This window comes from Pleurodeles waltl, chromosome 9, assembly GCF_031143425.1.
Source record: "Pleurodeles waltl isolate 20211129_DDA chromosome 9, aPleWal1.hap1.20221129, whole genome shotgun sequence".
Lineage (NCBI taxonomy): Eukaryota > Metazoa > Chordata > Amphibia > Caudata > Salamandridae > Pleurodeles > Pleurodeles waltl.
Genome location: NC_090448.1, coordinates 34,756,327 through 34,782,547, shown reverse-complemented (window position 1 = coordinate 34,782,547; position 26,221 = coordinate 34,756,327). Strand labels below are relative to the sequence as shown.

Genomic DNA, 26,221 nt, shown 5'->3' with positions numbered 1-26,221 from the left:
GGGCACTAGGGAAAATCGCAGATCCTACACCTGATCCAAGGGGCCAGACTGGTGCAGAGAAGAGTGGAGTGATGCAGGGTAAAGTAAAGTGGCACAGGGTAGAGTAAAGTGGCGCAAGGTAGAGTAAAGTGGCAGAGTAGAGTGGTGTGGAGTTCAGTGGCAGAGAGTGCAATGTTGCAGAGTAGACTGTCAGATTGCAGTGGTGCAGAGTAGAGTGCCTTACAGAGCAGTAGCATAGAGTACAGTGGTGCAGAATAAAACAGAGTGGCATAGAATGCAATGACTTACAATACAATGGCATAGGGTACAATGGCCTAAAGTGCAGTGTCGTATAGTGCAGAATATAGTGTCAGAGTGCAGTGGTGCACAGTTGATTGGTACAAGTGCACTGGTTTTGATTAAAGTGATCTACAGGGCATTGGCGTAGAGTGCAGTGATATGGAGTAAAGTTCAGCAGAGCAGAGTTCAGCGGCACAAAGTGGAGTGGCCTAGAGTGCAGTGGTCCACAGTGTAGTGGCTCAGAGAAGATTGTTTCAGAGTAGGATGGATTGGGGCTTGGTAGAGTGGAGTGGAGTAGAGTAGCATAGAGTGCAGAATACATTAGAGCGGCGTAGAGAGGACTGGCAGAGTGCACTGGTATAGAGTGGAGTGTTACAGACTAGAGTGCAGTGGCAGAGTGCAGCATTGCAGAGTGGAGCGGCACAGCGGGAGTGGCAAGAGGTGGCGCAGAGTGGAGCGGGAAGAGTGCAGCAGCTAAGAGTGCAGTGGTTAAGAGTAGTGAGTAGTTTAGAGTGCACTGGCATGGAATAAAGTGGTGTAGAGAGGCATTGAGTGGTGAAAACTACAGTGCAAGTGTGCAGTGGGATAAAGTTAAGTATGCATGGTGTAGTAGTGTACTGTCACTAGAGACAACAAATCTTCAATTGGAATGACCATTACATTTGCAATCATACAGCTCTACTGAAACAGTGCACAAACAAAGTCTGGAAATGTGATCACCTAGTGTATCGATTTGTTTTGACCATATTAAAATATTTGTTTCAACCACACTTCACAATTACGTAAAAGTTGCTCCATTTGTGCTTTTCTAATTCTTATATAGTCTGAAATATATGCACGAATAATTCACAGACATTTATGTTTTGTTGTGAGACAGATATAAAAATCAGATCCTATAGCCTTCAAGCAGACCCCCAGTAGCCAGCATGACTGTCACATGAATTCCCTCACTTTGAAGTCAGAGAGAAAAGTAAACTCCAAGCCCCCTGGAAGACAGAGCCTGACATTTGACCACTGTCTTTGAATGCACAGCAAACGTGACACGATAAGAACAAGATTTAAGACATGTTTACAGAAATCCAGTACTAGTGGAAGATTACAGTAAATAGGGAGTTTGGCAGCAGAAGTAACAAACTCAAATTGGACACCCGAAAACAAATGCAGCGAGCAAATAGAAAGCAAGCACATGTGAGGTAAAAACCACAAAGCCACTGGTAAGCAATGGGCGGAATGCATTCCTATGATAGCTTTCCAAATGTTCCTAAGATGTCCTTAGCAAACCGGACAACCTGAAAACCCAATAAAGCAAAAAAAAAAAAACACACAAATGAGACCTATTTTATCACTTAACATATTCCCAGTTTGTTAAAAATGAATTAACTTTACAGAAAACATTAATGGCAGCCTTTATTATAAAACTACTGTCCCAAGTTGAGGGCTATCTCTTGTTCTTAAGTGACATTAGGAGGCGCATCTATTTTACAATTACAGAGACTGCACAAGTCATCTTCTTGAGGAAACCCCTCAGAGGCTCCTTCGGTCTCGTAGGTCACTAACATGTTCAATATAAAAATCAAAATAATTTGTTTCATGCAGCTGGACGATGCAGTTCAGAAGGAAAAAAAAGTGCTGATAGATCTGGTAACTGAAATACAAGAAATAATCTATTCAGTTAGACCTGCCAGTCAGAGTGGCCTTCCCCCAAACCTTTTGCCTTATGCCTCCATTCTTTGCTGATCTTGTTTTTGTTGGCCTTAGGGCCTTGTGCATTTTACCGTCGTTAAACAATGCTATGGTGCATGGGCTCTCTCCTTTACACATGGAGAAAATGGCTTACACAAAATTGGCACATTTAATTTACTTGTAAGTCCTTGGTAAAGTGGTACAACCTGTACCTAAGGCCGGTAAAATGCTTCTAGTGGGCCTGCAGCACTTACAGTGCGATACAATTCAGTACCTTTTGAACATGTCCCAGGACTGCCATCGTAGCCTGTGTGCACAGTTTTTATGGTGCCATTACAGCCTGGCAAAATAAACATTTGCCAGGCCTAATCTTTCCTTTGTAATGCATATGTCACCCCTAGGGTAGGCCCTGAATAACAGAGGGCAGGGTGCAGTGTACCTAAAATGCTGAACATGTCTTTTTGGCTTTTAAAATTTTACATGTCCTGACTGTGAAAAACTCTTTTAATAATTTTTCACTACTGCAAGGCCTGCCTCTCCGATAGTATAACTTTGGGTGAACTTATTACATTTAATAAGTTATATATTTTACTTTGACGCAGGCAAGAATGTCATTTGATGTCTACAGAATGTAATTTAAATTTAAAACTTTTAATGGTAAAGTCTGATTTAAGTCACAATTCTGATAATGCCACTTTTAGAAAGTTGTAAAAGCACAAAGGCCATACACAAAACAATATTAGTCAATAAATGCTTAGAATTACAATGAATCCTATGTGTAAAGCAAACCATGATAAAGATTTACTGTACATAAAATATATATATTCCGATGAGATACAAAACAATCACAAAGATAACTATGATTTCCAAACAGGTCGTTTGTCATAAAGGTGCCTTGTCATAGCCAAAAGAAAGTTATGCTTCAATACACCATATTGTGTAATAGAAAATGAGAACAGTGTAATACAGTAAAATCAAATAACTCAGGCTATTAAACAGAGACACAGAAATGTATTGTTGCTTGTGTCATACATCAAAAGCTAATATTGTGAGTCAAGGTACAATTGTCGAAGCAATATTTTGATTCCTAAACCGAAATGAGCGAGATCGTCAGGACAAAACCATTAAACCTGAGGACAAGTACTACAATTATATGCCTGCTGGGAAAAAAATGAGAGGGAAACGAAAAAGAAAGAACAAGAAAAAAAGAAACCAAAAGAAGTGGGGCAGACGGGGGAGGGGAAAAGGGAAAGGAGGGAGGGAAACAAATTATATGGTTAGACCAACCATTTTAAAAGAGTATATGGTCTACTTGCAAAACGTGTGCCCACACTGAGTGAATTATTAAGGGTTGCAATTGCATGCGAATACAAGTAATGATGTTAATACTGCAAAAAGGAACCCAGGTTGTGACAAGAAGAAACACGAAGTATCCAATAACAATCACCCAAGTGACCAAATAATGGTGTCAAACAATGCTAAAGATTCAATCAACCTCGAGTCAAACATAGAAGAAACCAACACAGACTACTCAATGTGGAAACACAATTAGAAAGACTTCCCCGGACGTTCTAAACAATGGAATTAAATACTGCATTGTTTGGCACTTCTGGTGAAGTCTTTCTAATTGTGGTTCCACATTGAGTAGTTTATTTAACCTATTATATTAAAAAGGTGATGAGGTACTATAACTATATGCAGATTGTACTTTCTGTTCTTATATTCTAAGACGCATGTTAAACACTCAATAAAAAAAAAAAGTTACCCAAAAAAGTCCCAGAGAAGAAAGGGAAAAAAGAGAGGACGAGGGAGACAGAGTGTGACAAGGTACAGAGTAAGATTGAGGGAGAGGTAGTCACTTGTTGATTCTTGAATAGTATTTCTTAGTACGGCCATAAAGGAGATCAACTTAGATATCACTAGCTAACTACTATAAACTGCACAATGCAAAGCATCAGATCAAGAAACATTGAGCTATGTAAAAAAGTAGCCAACTTTGAAGTTATGAAACAGAACAAAAAATAATAAAATAATAAGCTTGTATATCAGTTTGTTTCTTGGTGAGAAGGACATTTTCTGTCTTCTTGTTTTACTTCTTTGCTTTCATGTTACCTAGTTTCTTATAAAGAAACTAGTGGCCGTGCACAAGCATCTACCTACGATCTGTGTAGCCCGGCGAGGATGACCATAAATTCCTACATATTTATGTCCTTGACTTTTCCTCACACAGAAGACTACTGCCAATAATTTGGCAATGACGCATTTACAAACACCTCCTGCCCCCAATGCTTGCTTACAAAAGGCTTAATAGTTTAGGGCAGAAATGTGTATCTGTTGTTTTGACTACTGCCTGGAGTAACTTGCTGTGAATTAATGTCCAGTTTTGGATAATTGTACATTATAATCTTTATACAAAAACCTATTCAACTGTTAACTTCTACCAAAATCGGCATGGTTAATTAAAACAATAAAAATGTGTCTTAAAAAAAAATAAAGAAACTAGTTGAAGGCGGTCTACTACAATCTAATATGGAATTGCTTGCTGATAGGTGCTGTTGACTGTGGATGACCTTGCTACCCTGTTGAAGTAAGGCAATTAAAATGGATCCTTTTAAAATGTTAGTCATTCTTGTGTATTTCACTCTTTTTTGTGCCAAAAGGAATTATAGACTTGTGATATGCACCTGCACTGCTGGCTTAAATTATGAGATTGATATATATTTTCTTTCAAGCATAGGGCCAGTGCAAGTGGCTTAACTTGCAGTGAGAATAAAAATTAACGGCAATGCCAAGGTTTCTCGAACTCTTATCCACCCATAGGCCTCTTAGCTGATATGCCCCGTGACCTAAGGAATTATGATGCACATCTTTGAAAGTGATGCAAGCAGAATTCTGTGGCTGCTCATCGAATTCCAGTTTAGTCTTAGTATAGGTAAGATGTGATTGCTCATACAAGTGTTATTGTTATTAGTAGTAGAAGCACGAGTAGTAGTAAAAACACTTGCACCCTGAACATCAGTAAGGCACTGGCAAAGCATCACTACAGAAAGAAGGACAAGAGTTTTACCAAGTACACTTTTCTAAAAACATAATGGTAGTGCTGACTATGAGGAGTCAGCATAAAATTAATCTAAAGCCTGGGATACAGATCTCGTAGGGAGTACCAACACATTTGTGCGTGTTTGAACTAGGGGGATCTGCATATGAAGCAAGGAGCCCAAGCAAAAGAGAGTGTAGTTTAATGTATTTAGAAAATTTGCCTCAGACAGAGGATTTCTTTAGACCATAACAGGACTTGTGCATCAGACAAGGGGTTCTAAGCCACACCCTATGATTAACCTCTTTCACAAAGTCATATTTCTGAAACCCTGATGCTTTCCTAACTGCAAAGTTTTGTATATGCTGCAGTTCAGCAGCAGTGACTTCCTTTTCACTAGTCAATACGTGATCCTAAGCAGATATGACTTTAGCATGAAAAGCTTTTGAGGTGACGGTTAAGATTTTCCCAAGCATTCATTAAACCTGGAAGCAAGAAAAGCTGATTGTACTGGTCAGACCCTCGAGGGTTGGTGTTTTTATCCATTCATAGCGCAAGAGATTTGATTGTGAAGGCAGTTTTGGGAGGGGGTCTTAAACACAGAGTCCAAATAGATTCATGCCAAAGGTACTTGTTTCCACAAGACAGTGGCAGTTTTGGTTTTTACCCTATTCAACTGTGATAATTCATCACTGATCCAGTTCTGGATGTCGATCAACATAGACACTAACCCTGCCATGAGAAGAGTGAGTCTTTGCCCAGACTAGCAGATGTGTGCCACCTGCATACTTTAATGTAGAACATCCATGGCCCTCAATTAACTATAGCAGAGACTGCACATACACATTCAAATGTAAAGGCAATAACAAGAAGCTCTATGGCACCCCACACAAATCATGAAGGGTCTGCGATATAAATAGAGCAAGGCAAGAACTGTGCAAGATAAGATGGAAATCAGTGTAGGTGTTTTTTTTTTTTTTTAGTGATGAGCAATGCAGGTTTATTGTATTAATCAAAAAGATTACAATAAAAGGTGTGAAGCATAAAAATTGGCACAGATATCAGATGATCAGTAAAAACATTTTAAAATCAAGGCAAAGAACTTTTAGTTTAAATCTGGATACAGATAAATTCAATTCAAAGAATAAGACAATATATTTAAATCACAAGGATGACGCTGTAGAAGACAAATCCAATAGTTTCACTGGCTTTATTATTGCACTGTTGTCCCTAATCATGTACGGTATTAGTCAGTTTGTACAGCAGATCTTATTCTAGCTTTATGAGAATCACTGGCGATAACTTTTCTTAAATACAAAATTCATGTGCTATGTACAACAATGCTGTAGAATATAATTTGGAGTCAATGTAAGAAAGTACTTTGCTTAAATCTAGAGACAAAACAAGAAAGAAAATCGAAGTAAAAACAAACAATTTACCTAAATTATCGAAATGATACTTTGCAAACCTGGTGAAGAGTATCATTGCCATTCTTGTTGCATTGATGTCCCCGACACTATTCCAGTCATGAACAGCTTCCACAATTGTTAGTGCAAATGCACAAAACGTGCAAAAACGTAATTAAAAATCAGTTTATAAAAATATTTTGTTTAAATCGAAATATAGATGCAATCAACTCAGGGCATAAAAACGAATGCTAAGATCTTTAAATTAATGCTTTATAAGCCTGATTAATACATTTGGTTATCATTATTATTCCACTATCATCCATAACAGTGAAACAATATCCGACAGCCTCCACAGTTGATTTTAATTTTGCCTTATTAAATATATGTCGCAAATACTGTTTCCTTAAATACAAAAGTTTAGGGGAAATACATAAAGTGTGCAAAAGGGATTCGGTTGTGAGCCCCCAAAGTCAACAAAAAGTTTTGTCTTTGAATACTGGATTCCATTTCCATTTTCAAAACCTTAAAATGTTCATTTTAATATACCCTGCCAAGTTTGACCCTAGATACTCTTGGGTCTACAAGGAAAAGGTATCAAAGTCTAAGTACATATGCTTGCATCGTTTGGCCTGAGCTAAGTCAGACTTCCTCTGCCAAAAAGAGAAAAGTTGCACTGAATACATTTTTCTAGGCCAATCAACGAAAATTAGTTAGCTACCAGATCATTTACACATGCCTCTCAAAGTTTGAATGAGGATTGTACGGTCAACTGTGTCAAACACATTGATACAAGAATCCCTAATCAATTACAGTTTTCAAGTCATCTATAGCTAACGGGCATGTCAGTCTGAGCAAAAACCAAACTGCCAGAGATCAAGTTCGTTTATGCAACTGACACCACTGATTTCGCCATTGCTAATTAGTGCAAATAAAACATTTTCTATTACTCGCTTTAACAATTGGTAATTTTTCAAGCTCAGGAAAGTGGAAGCGTAAATGGCTGAGTAACTCTTGCTTGAATCTGAACTTTTTCACCAAGTAAAGGTATATGCAGTCAATCTGGAACCTACAAATTTATTCTCACTTTTTATACCATTTAACTGTATTATACTAGGGGAAAACTGCTGCTATGGATATAAAATTGGGAATCCGAATGGGCAGGTTTATTCCTGTCAATTTCTATTTAGAAAATATCGGACCGTAATACAATGTTTACTTGGCTAAACAAAATCAAACAGCATTGTCTGAAAGGCTTGTTATAATGCTATTTCTGGTTCATCTTAAATCGGTGGTTATCTGTGGCTGCGAAGACTATATGCAAAGATATGTTTCTTTACATGAATATTTAATTTTAGAAAAAGGGGCTGATAAATGTGCAGTGTTCACACGTTTTAGTTAAAAGAAGGGGGAAGGTAGCAAATTAGACGCATTGTCAACTCTGCAAATGAACAGAAATTTATGCTTTCTGTTATCTACTGCTCTCTCCTCTAGAGGGCACACATGTTGTGATGTTCAAAAAGTAGAGGGCACAGAGTGCACGTGTTTGAGTGGTGTTCAAAAAGTAGAGGCTCCAGCCACGGAAACAGGCCAAATTACCTGTGTCTTCCTGACAATTTTAGGCCTACGCCAAGTGTTCCTATTAGACAGCCACTAGAATTATGTGGCAAGACAGGGCCACATTATGCGGAATTAAGTGGCACATTGTGTTAACAGCAGCACTCCATTATTTTGTCATTTCTAAACTTGGTACCATTGTCAGGGTATTTGTTGCACCTCATTAGTAGTACCAGTTTAGCACCCAAATATAGCAAAGATCAACAGAAAGGTGACTACTCAATCTTTACAAAGGGCTTTTCATTTTGTTGCAACATTTGTTGCTGCATTTTTAGTAACTTTTGAACCATTTGAGCTGGAAATACTGTTTTGATTAACTCTGCAGATTGTGCAGCAGATGATGGATTATGTGGCAAATGCCGCAAATTTATAATTGTGTGAAAATCGTGGGAGCAGCAAAATTGCAGAATTCCAGTGGCCCTGCTATCATGTAATCATCTGTCATGCAAATTGACGCAGATGCCAGAAAAGCAGTTCCCAGCTGTAAGCAGAGGCAGCCTGCGAAGTAGCAGTGCTCGACAGTATGTAATCACTTCACCACAATCGGCCTTCAAGGACACCTTCTAGATCTGTCTAAAAGGGTCGCCATTCACATCCTTGTCTTTGTTCCTGGCCTTCCCATCACTCTGCAGCGCAGCCAACTGCTCTGACCAACAGCTGCTGTAAGTTGTCAGCATAGTAAACAACGAGGAAGCCTCGCCATGTCATACAGAAAGAACGTTGTTATAAGAACTGGGTGGCTTACAAAGTCCCTGGCTGGATGCTGGGAGATCACTCGGACCCTGTATTTCTACACTCAACCTACTTCAATACTGTAAGCGGAACGAGGTTACCAGCTGAGACTATTGTGTAGGTGGGTGATTGTGAGGAGTGTATGGTGCTGCCTGTCAGTTCTCAATTATAATTTTATTTAATTCTTGGTCCAGTATCCCAGATGGTACACCTAAAGGAAAATCACCCCTAACTCCTTCTACTCAGTGATCAAAATCACTGATGACAACATTTATGAATATAAGGCACACATTCAACAAATGTCTGCATCAAAGTCCGCCTTTATTAGTTGTTTCTTGTGTTTCAGCCATGTATTCCAGCCATCACTTGCCAATTGCCGCCAACACGTGTTTCGTCAGGGGCGTACCCTGTGACTTCGTCAGGGCTGCAATTATATATACAGGGAGTGCAGAATTATTAGGCAAGTTGTATTTTTGAGGATTAATTTTATTATTGAACAACAACCATGTTCTCAATGAACCCAAAAAACTCATTAATATCAAAGCTGAATATTTTTGGAAGTAGGTTTTAGTTTGTTTTTAGTTTTAGCTATGTTAGGGGGATATCTGTGTGTGCAGGTGACTATCACTGTGCATAATTATTAGGCAACTTAACAAAAAAAAATATATACCCATTTCAATTATTTATTATTACCAGTGAAACCAATATAACATCTCAACATTCACAAATATACATTTCTGACATTCAAAAACAAAACAAAAACAAATCAGTGACCAATATAGCCACCTTTCTTTGCAAGGACACTCAAAAGCCTGCCATCCATGGATTCTGTCAGTGTTTTGATCTGTTCACCATCAACATTGCGTGCAGCAGCAACCACAGCCTCCCAGACACTGTTCAGAGAGGTGTACTGTTTTCCCTCCTTGTAAATCTCACATTTGATGATGGACCACAGGTTCTCAATGGGGTTCAGATCAGGTGAACAAGGAGGCCATGTCATTAGATTTCCTTCTTTTATACCCTTTCTTGCCAGCCACGCTGTGGAGTACTTGGACGCGTGTGATGGAGCATTGTCCTGCATGAAAATCATGTTTTTCTTGAAGGATGCAGACTTCTTCCTGTACCACTGCTTGAAGAAGGTGTCTTCCAGGAACTGGCAGTAGGACTGGGAGTTGAGCTTGACTCCATCCTCAACCCGAAAAGGCCCCACAAGCTCATCTTTAATGATACCAGCCCAAACCAGTACTCCACCTCCACCTTGCTGGCGTCTGAGTCGGACTGGAGCTCTCTGCCCTTTACCAATCCAGCCACGGGCCCATCCATCTGGCCCATCAAGACTCACTCTCATTTCATCAGTCCATAAAACCTTAGAAAAATCAGTCTTGAGATATTTCTTGGCCCAGTCTTGACGTTTCAGCTTGTGTGTCTTGTTCAGTGGTGGTCGTCTTTCAGCCTTTCTTACCTTGGCCATGTCTCTGAGTATTGCACACCTTGTGCTTTTGGGCACTCCAGTGATGTTGCAGCTCTGAAATATGGCCAAACTGGTGGCAAGTGGCATCGTGGCAGCTGCACGCTTGACTTTTCTCAGTTCATGGGCAGTTATTTTGCGCCTTGGTTTTTCCACACGCTTCTTGCGACCCTGTTGACTATTTTGAATGAAACGCTTGATTGTTCGATGATCACGCTTCAGAAGCTTTGCAATTTTAAGAGTGCTGCATCCCTCTGCAAGATATCTCACTATTTTTGACTTTTCTGAGCTTGTCAAGTCCTTCTTTTGACCCATTTTGCCAAAGGAAAGGAAGTTGCCTAATAATTATGCACACCTGATATAGGGTGTTGATGTCATTAGACCACACCCCTTCTCATTACAGAGATGCACATCACCTAATATGCTTAATTGGTAGTAGGCTTTCGAGCCTATACAGCTTGGAGTAAGACAACATGCATAAAGAGGATGATGTGGTCAAAATACTCATTTGCCTAATAATTCTGCACTCCCTGTACATAACAAATTGCCTATCCATTTTCAAATCATAGTAACATTGTTGACATAAAGTTAGTAACACCTCTTGTGCAAAAAAGTGGGATACTGATATAATTAATGATCATTACCATCTAATACCATGAAAAACTGTGGGCAACAGACATGTTATAGTGCACCCATAAGACAATTTTTTTTAATGATTTGTCTACATAAAGAATATTATTGCTTCTATTCATTTTGATATTTGACCTATAGAATCTCTAATGTGCAAGCATATACAAGTGCAATTCCATCCATTATCTTTCACCTAATGAGTGTAAAACTCGAGCACACCGACCCTTCACCCACGTCAAATACCTGTAGAATCCTTTCTTGTATCATTCTGTTTATTTCCTCTTAGTCCTTAAAGTTAATTGCTGTACTATTCTTTCCTTGTCTTCTATTATTTCTTGTTGTAGTGGCTCCTTTAGTTCAATCCGTGGTAATACTCCGTAGTTTTTATATATAAAACGTAGCGTGTAGCCATAATTTCTGTGAATAGAACCATATCCACAGGCTTTCCCCCATTAGATTTCAATATGTTTTACATTGATTTATTGCTATTGCCCTCTACAGAAATTATAAGTTATCCACTCCATGTGCACCGAGTATGTTGTTTGAACCATAAATCCATTTCTCCTATATGTATCTTCATGCTCATCCTCATTATAATCAATGAACATTTACTCTTCGTGTTGTTCGAAATGCGCTATGAATATATATTAGAAAAGCCCGCCGCGTACCCAAATGTTTAGCGTGTCTTCAATCACCCTTTGTGCTGCCGGTGAGCATTTACTCGAGTGCCGTTATGCTCAACTGTGCTCTCTTTAGGTCTAATCCATCTACGTGTTTTATTGTCTGTACATATAGTCTCCCCAATAGCCCCAGTATGTATCTCACTTCATGAAACGGAGTGCCAAACTAAAAACAATTTAAAAAGAGTCTCCTTACTTGATTCCAGCGCTACCGCGAGTACGTTTCCTGTAATATCGTCTAGTCCGTTAGCTATCTCTCCTCTATTTGTAGTCAGCCATTCATGAATATTGAAATAGGACTATGCTAATCTCAGAAAACAATACGATCTCCATATCGGTACATTGCTAACACTGTCATTATATGTTAATAATAATAATAACTAAACCTTGTAATTGCCAATAGTCCTAGCCCATTCTGTGCGACTAGGAGAGTAGACACGCCATGTGTCAAGTAATACCTGACCGCGTTAGGCATGGCCACACGCCACCAACCTGTTTCATGACTGAACAGCGATAGAGTCTAGGGATGCATAGTGCAAATGATGGTAATGTCGGTGGAGAAGTCTAGTTAGCGACAGAAGAGCAATACCCTTCACCTGAGCGTGTCACCGCCACCTCCAAGGGTTGTGTGAATACCACGTGTGAGGGGACAAGTGTTCTGTGAGAGCGCTGCAAGGGTACAGGGCAACAGAGGTCAGTGATGTCACAAGTAATGTCGATGTCTGTCCTAAGCCCTGTTAAAGAGGCAACGGCAGCATCCAGCTTCAGCACACTGCATTGGGTGGTGTTTGGGGACTACTGTTTGAACGGACAAGAGTTCAACTGTACTTTACTATGACCCCTCCCCACCCCCCTTTCGCTGCCAAGTGGTTACCACTGCAAGAGGGAGTGTATTCTATTCACGTGAGAGCATAACAGTGAACTGACTGGCAAATATGGTTGCCGCAGGAGTTGCACGGGTGATGTTCGCTATTATAGGTTGCTAGGTTACTAAATTGTTTTGGATAGTTATTTAATTTGTTATTTTGTTTTTCCTTTGGCACAATGTGGCCAGCTAATAGGTCACAACTGCCACTTTTCCTGTCCGAAGTAGGTGAAACTTTAATGCACAGAAAACAGTGAGGGGAAGACAGTTGGGCTCTTATTTAATTGTTGTAGGAAGGAACTAATAGTTTCACCGGCTAGAAAGTAAGGTATGTTCCTTCATTACTAGGGAATAGAAAAGAAGGAACATAAATGAAAACATCTGATAGCCATAGGAGTGGAGAAGATCAATAAGTTGTGTACGAGATCGGTAAAAAAAAAAAAAAAAAAAAAAACACACAAAGAGGTAAGGTGTTTTAGTTTGCGCATAGAAAGCGAACATTTTTCGGAAAGGTTCACAGAAAGATAGAAAGAGGAAACTATTGAGCAAATTCTGGGAACTTGGGGCTTGCTTGTGATCTTGGCGGTCACAAGTTAACAAGGGTAGGGTGGGTGCACGCTGCCAAACATCCCAGCCCTCAGTCTGCCCTAATGCATTATGGTAAACTCAGTGTATGATAACACTTACTTCAGTGGTAGTCCTTGTTTTTTTACCCTTGTTGGTACAGCCAGTGCTGTGTATCTCTAGATACTCATTGCTTGACATGCTGCCCACACAGTCGTCTCAGGGCTCTGTACCATTCACTGGGTGCACTGCATCAACCACAAGCTCACTAGCTCAAGGGAGTCTTTCCAAACAAAAGGAGGGTGGGTGCACACTGCCTCCTCACACCCCAAGAGACATGCTGCCTCCACAAGGATGAAAAATTCAAGACTATTACTGAGGTGTTATCATGCACTGCATTTACCATAATGCATCAGGGCAAAGTGAGTGCTGGGATGTGAGGCAGTGTGTGCCCACCCTCCTTCTGACAATTAATAATGTTGACAATCACTGCAATTCAAACAAAGTGAAACCTTCTAAAGTGAATGATAAAGTCGGCATAGCCCCAACTACTCACATCTAACTTCAATACTCCACACTGTAAAATAATCCTATTGATACATCCCACCTTAATCCTGCTATTACAAACACTACTCCTGGGGAAAATATAAAACCATTGGTCAAAAGCTTCAGGCTATTTGAAATGCTCATCACTTGCTTTTCACACCCTCTACAAAACGACAACACAGTCCCAAACCTGGTTAGTCAGTACAAACTGCTCCAACAACACACACACACTGTCTTCAGCAAGCTACACATTTCAATCCATTATCACAACTTCCATCCAGCAACAGACCCAAGAACAATAAATTAAAAAAAGGAACATAACCTACAGCAACCTTATTCAAATAAAACCAAACCACTCCAAGACACAAGTTCACACCAAAATACAGGTAGGAAAACAGTCACATTGCAGAAGACGTCCAACCTCATGCAGGCTAACACCCAACCCACACAGAGTTCAGGCTCTCTGAAATGCATGCTGCGTAACTGCTAAATACCTAAAAGTCACACATTTAAAACCTGAGACACCCTGGCTTTCAGTGATGTGGGCTCATTAATGTAACAGTCATTCCCAAACTTTGTTAGCACCAGAATATTCCATCCTTAGAGAGGACATAGAAAACAAGAAAATATTGTACAATTATAGTGACCCTCAACACCGCAAGTGTGTATTAATGAAAATTAAAGAAAACACATCAATAATTTGCAATAGTGTTTCTCTGAGTCTCTGCCTGAATAAATAATTTGCAGAAAAAAAAATCATGAAATGTATTCTACGAATCTTGAAGGTACAAGCAAACTGGATAAATAGTTCAGCTAGTGATAAAAAAAAAAAATAATAATAATAAGGACACCTGCACCTTGGTTGTCCAAAGATTTAAATAAATAAATAAATAAATAAGGTAAACTACAGTGCTTGTAATGGAGTGGTACAAAAGTCAATCCAACCCGAATAAAAAACACTCTAGGTAGAGCTAAGAAACTTTACAAAAAGAGCATCCTGCAGGCCACAGACTTCTTCCATAATAAACTCAATGGAGCGAACAAAACAGCAGGCCCAATAAACTATTCCACATGATCAGCAATTTAGAAGAAAAAAAAAATTTCAACTCACCATTACGGACATCTCAAACAATAGACAAACTATTAGCCTGCCTCTATCACCCCAAAATACAAAAAAGACGACTTACAGAATGAACAGGTAGCACTTCCTACTTTAAGCCTAAAAAAGGTAATTTTCTAATAAATGGAATACAGTTGATCTCAAATCCAAGGTTTCTCTATCACAAGCGCTGAAAAAAAATTCTACCGCCTTCACAGAAGGAAGACCCTACCCCTCACTATCTAAGTCTATAATGTTGCGCATATCACCTTTTTGGCAATTGATAATAAATTGGTCATTCAAAACAGGAACATTCTCAAAGTGTCTTAAAAAAATCTCAAGTCAAACCTTTGCTACATAAGTGGTCTGATGACATAAACCAACTAAGTAACTTCAGACCCCTAAAATTGCTAACCTTCATGAGTAAAATTATAGAAAATGCTCAAAGTACACAATCGAAAGAAGACATCAACAAACAACCTACTTGACTCAAAGCAACTGAACGTCAGGAGGCATGTAGCATGGAAAGAGTTTCACTAGCTGGGCTGGATGAGGCTTTAAAAATCATGGATGACTGAGAGACCCAGACCCTATTACATCTTGAATTCACCTCAGCTTTTGATACAGTTGACCATATAACCTTTCCTAATACTCTACGAAAACAGAATGGGTATTGGTAACTCTGTCTTCAACTGATTTATTAATATCTGGAGGATAGGACAAGTCTATTATAGTCGGGTTTTCCTTTTCTTTTATGACCCTCACACTCCAACCTATATGTGGAACCTCTGACTGAAGAATTAGAGATATTGGTCTGAATGTCTAAAAATTCAATCTTGGCTCCCCAAACACTTCTTAAAACTAAATCAAGGCAAAACAGAGTTGCAGAGCAAGTCCTAATAAACAACTGCACCCAGGCTTTCAATCTGACCTTGGACTCATCCCCTCTGGATAACTAGATGATTATTGTAAATAAAGCAACATCTCTGGGTTTAATGCTTGATTCGAAATAGTTTATGAAGGATCACATAAGCTACACAGCCAAAAATACGCAATGGCAACTACGCAACAATAAGTACCTTAGTTCTTTCAGGATCTCTGAACTGTTCTGCTCAAAGGCAAGTAAGGTAAACTCTTCACACCTACAAGATATCATGCACACAGGGGTGACTATCTTATAAAAAATCTCAACATATCTTTCCAATTTTAAGAATCCTAAATTAGTAGTTTTGTGTTGAAGCCAGAACCATAACTCCGTTTGAACTGTTTTTTTTTTTTGTGAATACATTTATCTATATTCCCAAACCTGAAAAAGGACTGAAGTTCTCCATTTATGGTGCACAGTATAATTCTTGTCCCTGTCATGTGCAATATCTTAGCCCAGTGGTCTCCAACTTTTTCTGTAGTGAGAGCTACTTCTGATCAGTGAAAATCATTGTGAGCAACTGAAGGCTAAACAACTTGCGCATTGTTACCAGACACCCCCAAACCCAGCTTCAGTGACTATATGCCTAAGGTCCATAAAGCTAGATAAAACAGTTTGAAAAAATGCTTTGCTTAGGAGCACTATGAGAGGGCTATCATGTGTGTCAGTGAAAACATGATCTTTGGGGATGAATGAACATGTGTGCGTATGAATGGGATGTAAGTGTGGCTGAGAGCCTGTGTCGTACATACCTGAGACACAGGGCATATATTTTGACATATGTGGCACCTTTACATGTATAACATACAACCAAAAGAAAAGAAATTGCAAAAAAAAAAAAAAAATCAAAATATAGAACGTTTTTTGCACTTAAAATTTCTACCATTTACAAAATGACTGCATTTTTCAGTTATACATAAGGCACAGTGTATACTGATCACCTGGAGCAAGGTCTCCCGTTTGTAAATGTATTGCTTTGAAATGGGAGAAAATTAAAATGAAGAGTTAACTTAATCATTAAGGTAGTTTATCATTTGAATTTTCTCCCACTTAACAGTATTCAGAAACATATTTATTTTCCTCACACTCCAATTTTGAGTTGACAAGGACTTCTTTTAAGAGTTAAATACCTCGGTGCTTCAGTTCTTCACCTCTGTGTGCAGCCAGAACTTAGGTCATAAATCTGACTGAGCACCGTTATTATCCGGCCCTGCTATAATCAAAAATAAAAAGACTTCCCTTAACTTTAAAAGAAAAATGTGACCCTGTGCTTAGATAAAAATAAATGCAAGGCTGCAAACTATGCTAAAGGTGTCTGGGAACTACTGGCAGCTCGCAATCCAATGGTACCAAAAAAAAAAAAAAAATGGCAAGTCTAGCAATAGGACAGCATAGCGGGGGCACTGAGTGATGGTGTGCTTTGTATCTCGTAGCTGGTAAAATTAAGGGCTTTTTTCAGGATGGTGCTTGTTGAAACATAATTAACCTTTATCTGTGTTTTTTCAGTGAATGTCTACGGTTTTCTGATGCACCATTAACCTGCCTGGACAAGTATGAAATTAAGCACACCAAGAGCAAACCAAATATGCCATCAAAAAGTGCCAAAGTTATTAGCAAATCAATGTTTTGACCACCCCTCTTTAAATTCCTGCTTTTACTGGGTCTGCACAAAACCTGACACACCACTGTTTGTAACTTGCTAACTGCCTGACATACATCATGCAGATTCATCAAAAAATGCCCAAAATTATAATTAAATTACAAATGCATAGCCTTCCCATCGATTGGCACAAACCTGGGCAAATACCATTACATTATACCTTCTAAACGTCTGAAAATGTTTGTGCACATTTATTATGTTATGAGCAAATTAACACTTTTTGCTCTCCTGCCTTTTTTAGATGGGAAGCCGTGCAACCAGGTGGATCTGCACAAATTTGAAATGACCAAGAGAAAGCTCAACATGCTTTGTGTGTGACAAATTTCATGCATATTCATCATCTTAAGAAGCTGCATTTCCCTCCTCAAAAACTAGTTGAGAAACAACTTCTGCTTTTGAACCTGGAAAAACACAGTTCCTACTAATATCTACACCTGCAAAAAAAGTGATCTCTCCTCAAACGCTGAACGCTTCTAATTTTCACCACTTTCCACTTGGGCTATACGATCGATGCCGCTCTTACTTTCAGCTCTCACATCAATGAGTTAACCAAAGCGTTGCCTTGCCATCCCAGCAACAACAAACACGTCTATTCGTGCGCTCCTGTATCAGCCTTCAACTTGCATCCAGACAACCGCAGGATACTCAATCATCTTTGGCCTTCAGAAAACAAGTTGAAATGTTCCCTTTTTAAACAACTCCTGTCACAATGACTTAATTTTCGGTCTTACTTTTACTGGGAATTGATTTACTAAATAGGACTGAAATTAATTATTGTTTTAACTGCTTAGATAAACATATAACTTGCTTTTCTTCTCCTCCAATAAGCAGAGAACCTACAATAATGTAATTCCTTCTAACTGAAGTAACCACCTATGCCATCTTGTTTTATAAGCACCCGTAGCCATTCACAGGTTTCATGCGTCTGTGTGTGTGTTTAAATAAATTCAAAGGTCAAAACTCTGAAGACAAGGCAGAGGTCCTTAACCTTTTGACTTCTATGGACTCCACTAAATCACAACTGGAAGCCAGGGACCATCAAGCTATTTTTTTACAATTTGAAACCTAACAATAACACATAGATTAGAGAAACAAGTTCACACTGTTCGAACTCAGCACACCTACTTTTCTCAGCAACTGCATATTTAAATAGGACAGCTACTACATACTTGTAAAAGATCAATTTTGTTTTCACAAATCAGTAGATAATCATGTGAAATCGGAGCTCTCGGCATAAGTGGTAAGGCAGAAGAAATAACTGGATTGACACTAGCTTGGGCGACTCAGGGCAGCAACCGACCTTGGTATGGACAAAACTGGAGATCAGGCAAAGTCTTTGTGTCAAAACGTGAAACGACAGTGATTGTATGAAAGCTAGACCAGGTGCTCATCTGGCAGAGTCTATACTGCCTTTTGGGAAGTGGTACTCTTCCTGCGGAAGTATTTCAGCTCTGTTGAATAATACAGACACACCCCTTTTCCAACACAAGTGTAGATGGTCGGGAGCCTAAGTGCCTGTCCATGTAAAGCAGTGCGTGAGAGGATGTGGAGCCTGAAAGGGTCTTTGGGGCGTTCTGTCTGTGTGTACATGCAGTGTTCAGTGAGTGCTTAGGACACTGGCTAGGTGTGTAGATGTGTTAGATTTTTTTTAGAAAGTCATAAGCAGTCCAAAAGTGTTTAGATGCTTATACAGTTCAAGGTGTGTCTGAATGCAAACAGCAATTGAGCACATTAACACATATGTCCTAAACTAGCAATCGACTTCTGATTAAAAACATTTTTAAATGCTTAGGGCTATTTTTAAACATATATTTACTGACTTTATTAATACACATATCAAGAACACTGGGGCAATACAACAGAGTTCAAGTTTATACCCAGTGTACGGTAGTCCCCATCAAAGGCTACAAGACTGAGACACAGCGTGGACAAAGCAGGAGGAAGAGAGCCCAGCATAGAAAGCAGGATGGGCTAGATCCTATCTACTCCACGGATGAATTGTCAGAGCAGCTCTGAACCAGAGGGGGAGGGCACAGTGCTCCATGGAAGGCATTAAGGAATAGGGTCATGCTAAATATGAGGTACGTGCCAGAGCAACAAACCCTTGCACCTTTCAGACCCTCAGATAAGAGCTCGCGATGGCTTTATGCTTGCATCCTTCGAGGAGACTGAATAAAGGAGTAGAAAGAAAAGATGCAATTTGTCAGAGGCAAACAGACATTCTGCCCCCTCTCGTGCCTTCCAGGACCCCTCCTGCCAGGTCGGAAGAACAAGGCCATGCAGGGTAAGGTGGTCCATGTAGGGTGCATACTAACACGAGACGTTGTCGAAAGAGTAAGTTAAGCAGTACCACTTAAATAGTGTCCAGTAAAGGTTTGGGATCTTGAAAAGTCTATTCTGACAGCCAAAAGGGAGTCTCTGCAAAGGTTAAAAACGAGTAAAGGCAGAGCCTGCAGGCAGGTGGCAATGAAAGAAAACAGGTCGTGGCAAAGGGTAAGCACATTAAGGGACATGTCGGGCAGGGACAGCAGAACTTCACGAAAGTTAGGATTCAGATTCTAAAGAAACGGGGCACAGTCTTCCAGGTAGGAGTGGAGATGGTTCTGCCAGTTAGAGGGGGCTGAGAAATGGGGAAGCAGAATCTGCTTGCTACAGGCCAATGTAAGGGAACAGAGGGTGCAGAGTCTGCAGGGCAATAGGAAAGACAATCTGTCTGGTTGCACGATCTGTCAGGGAGGACGCAGTGTCGGCCAAGAGGCACTGAACGGAGTAAGTCACTGTGCGATAGGCAAGCTGTAGCTACAAGTAGGAGAGAGAGCAGAGAAGGGAGGGATGCCTATGCCTTTCAGGACTTGATGAAAGGGAGGAGAGTAAGCAGATCCTGTCAGGCAAGCAAGCGGAAGGGGGGTTGGGTCAGGGATGTAACTGACAGGAGGTGGAGGAGGGACTGATAGGAGGAAGCTGAGTGACAGGGCCACTGACAGGTGGGGTCAGGGAGTTTGCAGACAGGGGGGACTGACAGGAGGAGGGTGTCAGAGGGACTGACAGGAGGCAGATCCGGAATGTGGCAGACAAGAGGTAATGACAGGAAGGGATCAGGTATTTGGTAGATTGTGGGAGTGGGGGGGCTGACAGGAGGATGGGGCTGTGAGAAGGGAGCATTGGAGGGGGTCATGGATTGGCAGACAGGAGTAATAATGGGGGTTCAGGCAGACAGGAGGGGGCTGGCAGACAGGGGCGCTGACAGGAGGGGGCTGGCAGACAGGGGCGCTACAAGGAGGGGGGAATGGCAGACAGGGGCGCTACAAGGAGGGGGGAATGGCAGACAGGGGCGCTGACAGGAGGGGGGAATGGCAGACAGGGGCGCTGACAGGAGGGGGGAATGGCAGACAGGGGCACTGACAGGAGGGGGGAATGGCAGACAGGGGCACTGACAGGAGGGGGGAATGGCAGACAGGGGCACTGACAGGAGGGGGGAATGGCAGACAGGGGCACTGACAGGAGGGGGGAATGGCAGACAGGGGCACTGACAGGAGGGGGGAATGGCAGACAGGGGCACTGACAGGAGGGGGGAATGGCAGACAGGGGCACTGACAGGAGGGGGGAATGGCAGACAGGGGCACTGACAGGAGGGGGGAATGGCAGACAGGGGCACTGACAGGAGGGGGGAATGGCAGACAGGGGCCCTGACAGGAAGGGGGGAATGGCAGACAGGGGCCCTGACAGGAAGGGGGGAATGGCAGACAGGGGCCCTGACAGGAAGGGGGGGAATGGCAGACAGGGGCCCTGACAGGAAGGGGGGAATGGCAGACAGGGGCCCTGACAGGAAGGGGGGAATGGCAGACAGGGGCCCTGACAGGAAGGGGGGAATGGCAGACAGGGGCACTGACAGGAAGGGGGGAATGGCAGACAGGGGCACTGACAGGAAGGGGGGAATGGCAGACAGGGGCACTGACAGGAAGGGGGGAATGGCAGACAGGGGCACTGACAGGAAGGGGGGAATGGCAGACAGGGGCACTGACAGGAAGGGGGGAATGGCAGACAGGGGCACTGACAGGAAGGGGGGAATGGCAGACAGGGGCACTGACAGGAAGGGGGGAATGGCAGACAGGGGCACTGACAGGAAGGGGGGAATGGCAGACAGGGGCACTGACAGGAAGGGGGGTGGCAGACAGGGGCACTGACAGGAAGGGGGGTGGCAGACAGGGGCACTGACAGGAAGGGGGGTGGCAGACAGGGGCACTGACAGGAAGGGGGGTGGCAGACAGGGGCACTGACAGGAAGGGGGGTGGCAGACAGGGGCACTGACAGGAAGGGGGGTGGCAGACAGGGGCACTGACAGGAAGGGGGTGGCAGACAGGGGCACTGACAGGAAGGGGGTGGCAGACAGGGGCACTGACAGGAAGGGGGTGGCAGACAGGGGCACTGACAGGAAGGGGGTGGCAGACAGGGGCACTGACAGGAAGGGGGTGGCAGACAGGGGCACTGACAGGAAGGGGGGTGGCAGACAGGGGCACTGACAGGAAGGGGGGTGGCAGACAGGGGCACTGACAGGAAGGGGGGTGGCAGACAGGGGCAAAGACAGGAAGGGGGATGGCAGACAGGGGCACTGACAGGAAGGGGGATGGCAGACAGGGGCACTGACAGGAAGGGGGATGGCAGACAGGGGCACTGACAGGAAGGGGGATGGCAGACAGGGGCACTGACAGGAAGGGGGATGGCAGACAGGGGCACTGACAGGAAGGGGGATGGCAGACAGGGGCATTGACAGGAGGGGTCAGGGATTGGGCAGACAGGAGGAGGATGGCAGAGAGGGGCACTGACAGGAGGGGGGGGGTCAGGGATTGGGCAGACAGGAGGAGGATGGCAGAGAGGGGCACTGACAGGAAGAGGATGACTGACAGGAAGAGGATGGCAGACAGGGGCTCTGACAGGAAGGGGATGCAGACAGGGGCTCTGACAGGAAGGGGATGGCAGACAGGGGCTCTGACAGGAAGGGGATGGCAGACAGGGGCTCTGACAGGAAGGGGATGGCAGACAGGGGCTCTGACAGGAAGGGGATGGCAGACAGGGGCTCTGACAGGAAGGGGATGGCAGACAGGGGCTCTGACAGGAAGGGGGATGGCAGACAGGGGCACTGACAGGAAGGGGGATGGCAGACAGGGGCATTGACAGGAGGGGTCAGGGATTGGGCAGACAGGAGGAGGATGGCAGAGAGGGGCACTGACAGGAGGGGGGGGGTCAGGGATTGGGCAGACAGGAGGAGGATGGCAGAGAGGGGCACTGACAGGAAGAGGATGACTGACAGGAAGAGGATGGCAGACAGGGGCTCTGACAGGAAGGGGATGCAGACAGGGGCTCTGACAGGAAGGGGATGGCAGACAGGGGCTCTGACAGGAAGGGGATGGCAGACAGGGGCTCTGACAGGAAGGGGATGGCAGACAGGGGCTCTGACAGGAAGGGGATGGCAGACAGGGGCTCTGACAGGAAGGGGATGGCAGACAGGGGCGCTGACAGGAAGGGGATGGCAGACAGGGGCGCTGACAGGAAGGGGATGGCAGACAGGGGCGCTGACAGGAAGGGGATGGCAGACAGGGGCGCTGACAGGAAGGGGATGGCAGACAGGGGCGCTGACAGGAAGGGGATGGCAGACAGGGGCGCTGACAGGAAGGGGGGTGGCAGACAGGGGCGCTGACAGGAAGGGGGATGGCAGACAGGGGCACTGACAGGAAGGGGGATGGCAGACAGGGGCACTGACAGGAAGGGGGATGGCAGACAGGGGCACTGACAGGAAGGGGGATGGCAGACAGGGGCACTGACAGGAAGAGGGATGGCAGACAGGGGCACTGGCAGACAGGGGCACTGACAGGAAGGGGGATGGCAGACAGGGGCACTGACAGGAAGGGGGATGGCAGACAGGGGCACTGACAGGAAGGGGGGTGGCAGACAGGGGCACTGACAGGAAGGGGGGTGGCAGACAGGGGCACTGACAGGAAGGGGGGTGGCAGACAGGGGCACTGACAGGAAGGGGGGTGGCAGACAGGGGCACTGACAGGAAGGGGGGTGGCAGACAGGGGCACTGACAGGAAGGGGGGTGGCAGACAGGGGCACTGACAGGAAGGGGGGTGGCAGACAGGGGCACTGACAGGAAGGGGGATGGCAGACAGGGGCACTGACAGGAAGGGGGATGGCAGACAGGGGCACTGACAGGAAGGGGGATGGCAGGCAGGGGCACTGACAGGAAGGGGGATGGCAGGCAGGGGCACTGACAGGAAGGGGGATGGCAGGCAGGGGCACTGACAGGAAGGGGGATGGCAGGCAGGGGCATTGACAGGAGGGGTCAGGGATTGGGCAGACGAGAGGGGGGTGGCAGACAGGGGTATTGACCGGAGGGATCTGGGATTGGGCAGACAGGAGGAGGATGGCAGACAGAGGCACTGACAGGAAGGGTCAGGGATTGGGCTGACAGGAAGGGTCAGGGATTGGGCAGACAGGAGGAGGATGGCAGACAGAGGCACTGACAGGAGGGGTCGGGGATTGGGCAGACAGGAGGAGGATGGCAGACAGAGGCACTGACAGGCGGGGTCAGGGATTGGGCAGACAGGGGGAGGATGGCAGACAGAGGCACCGACAGGAGGGTTTGGGGATTGGGCAGACGGGACGAGGATGAGAGAGAGAGAGGGGGGCACTGACAGGAGTGGGTCACGGATTGGGCAGACAGGAGGAAGATGGCAGACAGGTGCACTGACAGGAGAGGGGTCAGGGATTGGGCAGACAGGAGGAGGATGGCAGAGAGGGGCACTGACAGGAGGGGGGGTCATGGATTGGGCAGACAGGAGGAGGATGGCAGAGAGGGGCACTGACAGGAAGAGGATGACTGACAGGAAGAGGATGGCAGACAGGGGCACTGACAGGAAGAGGATGGCAGACAGGGGCACTGACAGGAAGGGGATGGCAGACAGGGGCGCTGACAGGAAGGGGGATGGCAGGCAGGGGCGCTGACAGGAAGGGGGGTGGCAGGCAGGGGCGCTGACAGGAAGGGGGGGTGGCAGACAGGGGCGCTGACAGGAAGGGGGATGGCAGACAGGGGCGCTGACAGGAAGGGGGATGGCAGGCAGGGGCGCTGACAGGAGGGGGGGTGGCAGGCAGGGGCGCTGACAGGAGGGGGGGGTGGCAGACAGGGGCGCTGACAGGAGGGGGGGTGGCAGACAGGGGCGCTGACAGGAAGGGGGATGGCAGACAGGGGCGCTGACAGGAAGGGGGATGGCAGACAGGGGCGTTGACAGGAAGGGGGATGGCAGACAGGGGCGCTGACAGGAAGGGAGGGATTGGGCAGACAGGAGGAGGATGGCAGAGAGGGGCACTGACAGGAAGGGGGGGGGGGGGCAGGGATTCACATATGACAGGAGTGGGCCAGAGAGCTGGGCAGGAGAAGCAGGTTATGGCAGGCGGGGTATCCCTGCTAGGACCCGACGAGGGGTAGCCTCGCAGGAGTCATGACAGGTACGCAGGGGCGTGCATAGAGCCGGCATGCCAAGGAAGGGGGGGGGGGGGTCTACCCAAGCCCGCACCCCCGGCCCGCCCTTACGCTCGAAGTCGGAGTCGTCGTCCTCGTCCTCCTCGCCGTTGGACTCGGTCTGCATGGGCTGCTCCTCCGCCTCGAAGTTGACGTGAGTTTTGTGTCCCCGCCCGCCATCCCGCAGCGGCTCCAGCAGCCTCTGCTCGCGCAGGCGGCTGAAGTACTGCACGGCGAACTCCACCAGGTCCGGCGGCCGCTGGCGCAGCACCTCCACCGTGTAGCCCTGCAGCAGGTCGGTCAGGCCGGCCGGGATCTCGATACTCATGGCGGCGGCGCCCGGGCGTCTCCGCGCCGCCCCGGGTGCTCAGACAGACAGCGGAGCACGGCTCCCCCTCGGCTGCACGGCACCGTGCTCTCCCGCCGTTCCCCCTTCTTCCTTCCCGGGGCTAAACACTCCTGTCAGAACCGCAACGAGCGCCGGGAACGGGGAGCGGAGGCGGCTCTGTGGAGCGGAGTGCGCATGCGCTGCGCGGCGCAGGAGGGGACGAGGCCGCGCGCACGCCTAACGGTCTCTCTCTCTCTCTTCCTCGCCGCGTAGGAGAAAGGTGGGAGCCCAGCGCGCGCCTCGCTGACGTCACACCGCCGTTAGTCCAGCAGTACAGCACTTCCGCGTCCCCCCACCTCTTCTGCATGTGAGCGTTCTATCAAGAGCCGTTGGTCTCGCGCCGCGAACTGTCAATGTCAGCGCCCACGTTTCAAACCTGCGCGAAGCGGTTGGCGCCTCCTCTGTGAGGAGAAGCGAGACTCGGCACAGAGGCCTTTCCGAGGCTTGGCTTGGAGGGACGGGGAGGTTTCCATTCACGGAAAGCCCTCTAGGCTGAGGACCGTGGTCCGGCACGGAGAGCAGGCGGGTTCCTGTTTAAGGAACCGTCTCCTTCAGGTACATTGGAGATTAGGCGCAGAGGAATTGAAAGGCTTCTGCTTCCACGTGAGATAACGTGGCTCTCCGCACCGAGCGTTGGAGGGGTTTCTCGTCACGGAAAGGCCTCCTCAGTGAGATATAGTGAGGCTTGGCAAAAAGACTTCGTGAGGTACAGCGGGTAAGTCGGGTATTGTTTTCAGATGGACCGCGGCGGCAGCATCACCCACCGACCTGTCAGTTTGTCCCACATTGTCACAAAGTCGCTCCATTTTATTTTTGCCCATGTGTCCTCTCGTTTCATGGGCGGACATCCTAAACAAGGGCTAAAAGATTCTGAGGTGGAGCTGAACAAATCACCAACTAGGAGCTTTCAGTGAACGTCCATGAAACGAAGCTGCTTAAATTGTCAGCAAAGATCCCAAACCCTTACAGACACTGAAGACTCAAAAGAACGGGAACTGCTACGGAAAGCCTCACTGTCCCTAGTCCTTGGTGTGGTAATGGTAATGTTTATAGGCCTTTATGTTAGAATGTGGTATTGGAATGTCAATGATGTGAGATGTTGTAGATTCGGTAGGTTGGCAGTTGA

At 45.3% G+C, this 26,221-nt stretch overlaps 1 protein-coding gene across 1 annotated transcript in view; it reads right to left on the bottom strand.

Annotated features, from left to right (window-relative positions):
* PRKAR2A (protein kinase cAMP-dependent type II regulatory subunit alpha) overlaps nt 1-25,467 on the bottom strand; it is a 716,041-nt gene extending 690,574 nt beyond the window's left edge. The window contains exon 1 of the mRNA XM_069206211.1: nt 24,780-25,467. Within this exon, the coding sequence (XP_069062312.1) occupies nt 24,780-25,035 (256 nt within the window). The 5' untranslated portion in view covers nt 25,036-25,467. The remainder of the gene's footprint in view (nt 1-24,779) is intronic.
* Nucleotides 25,468-26,221: the final 754 nt, after the last annotated feature.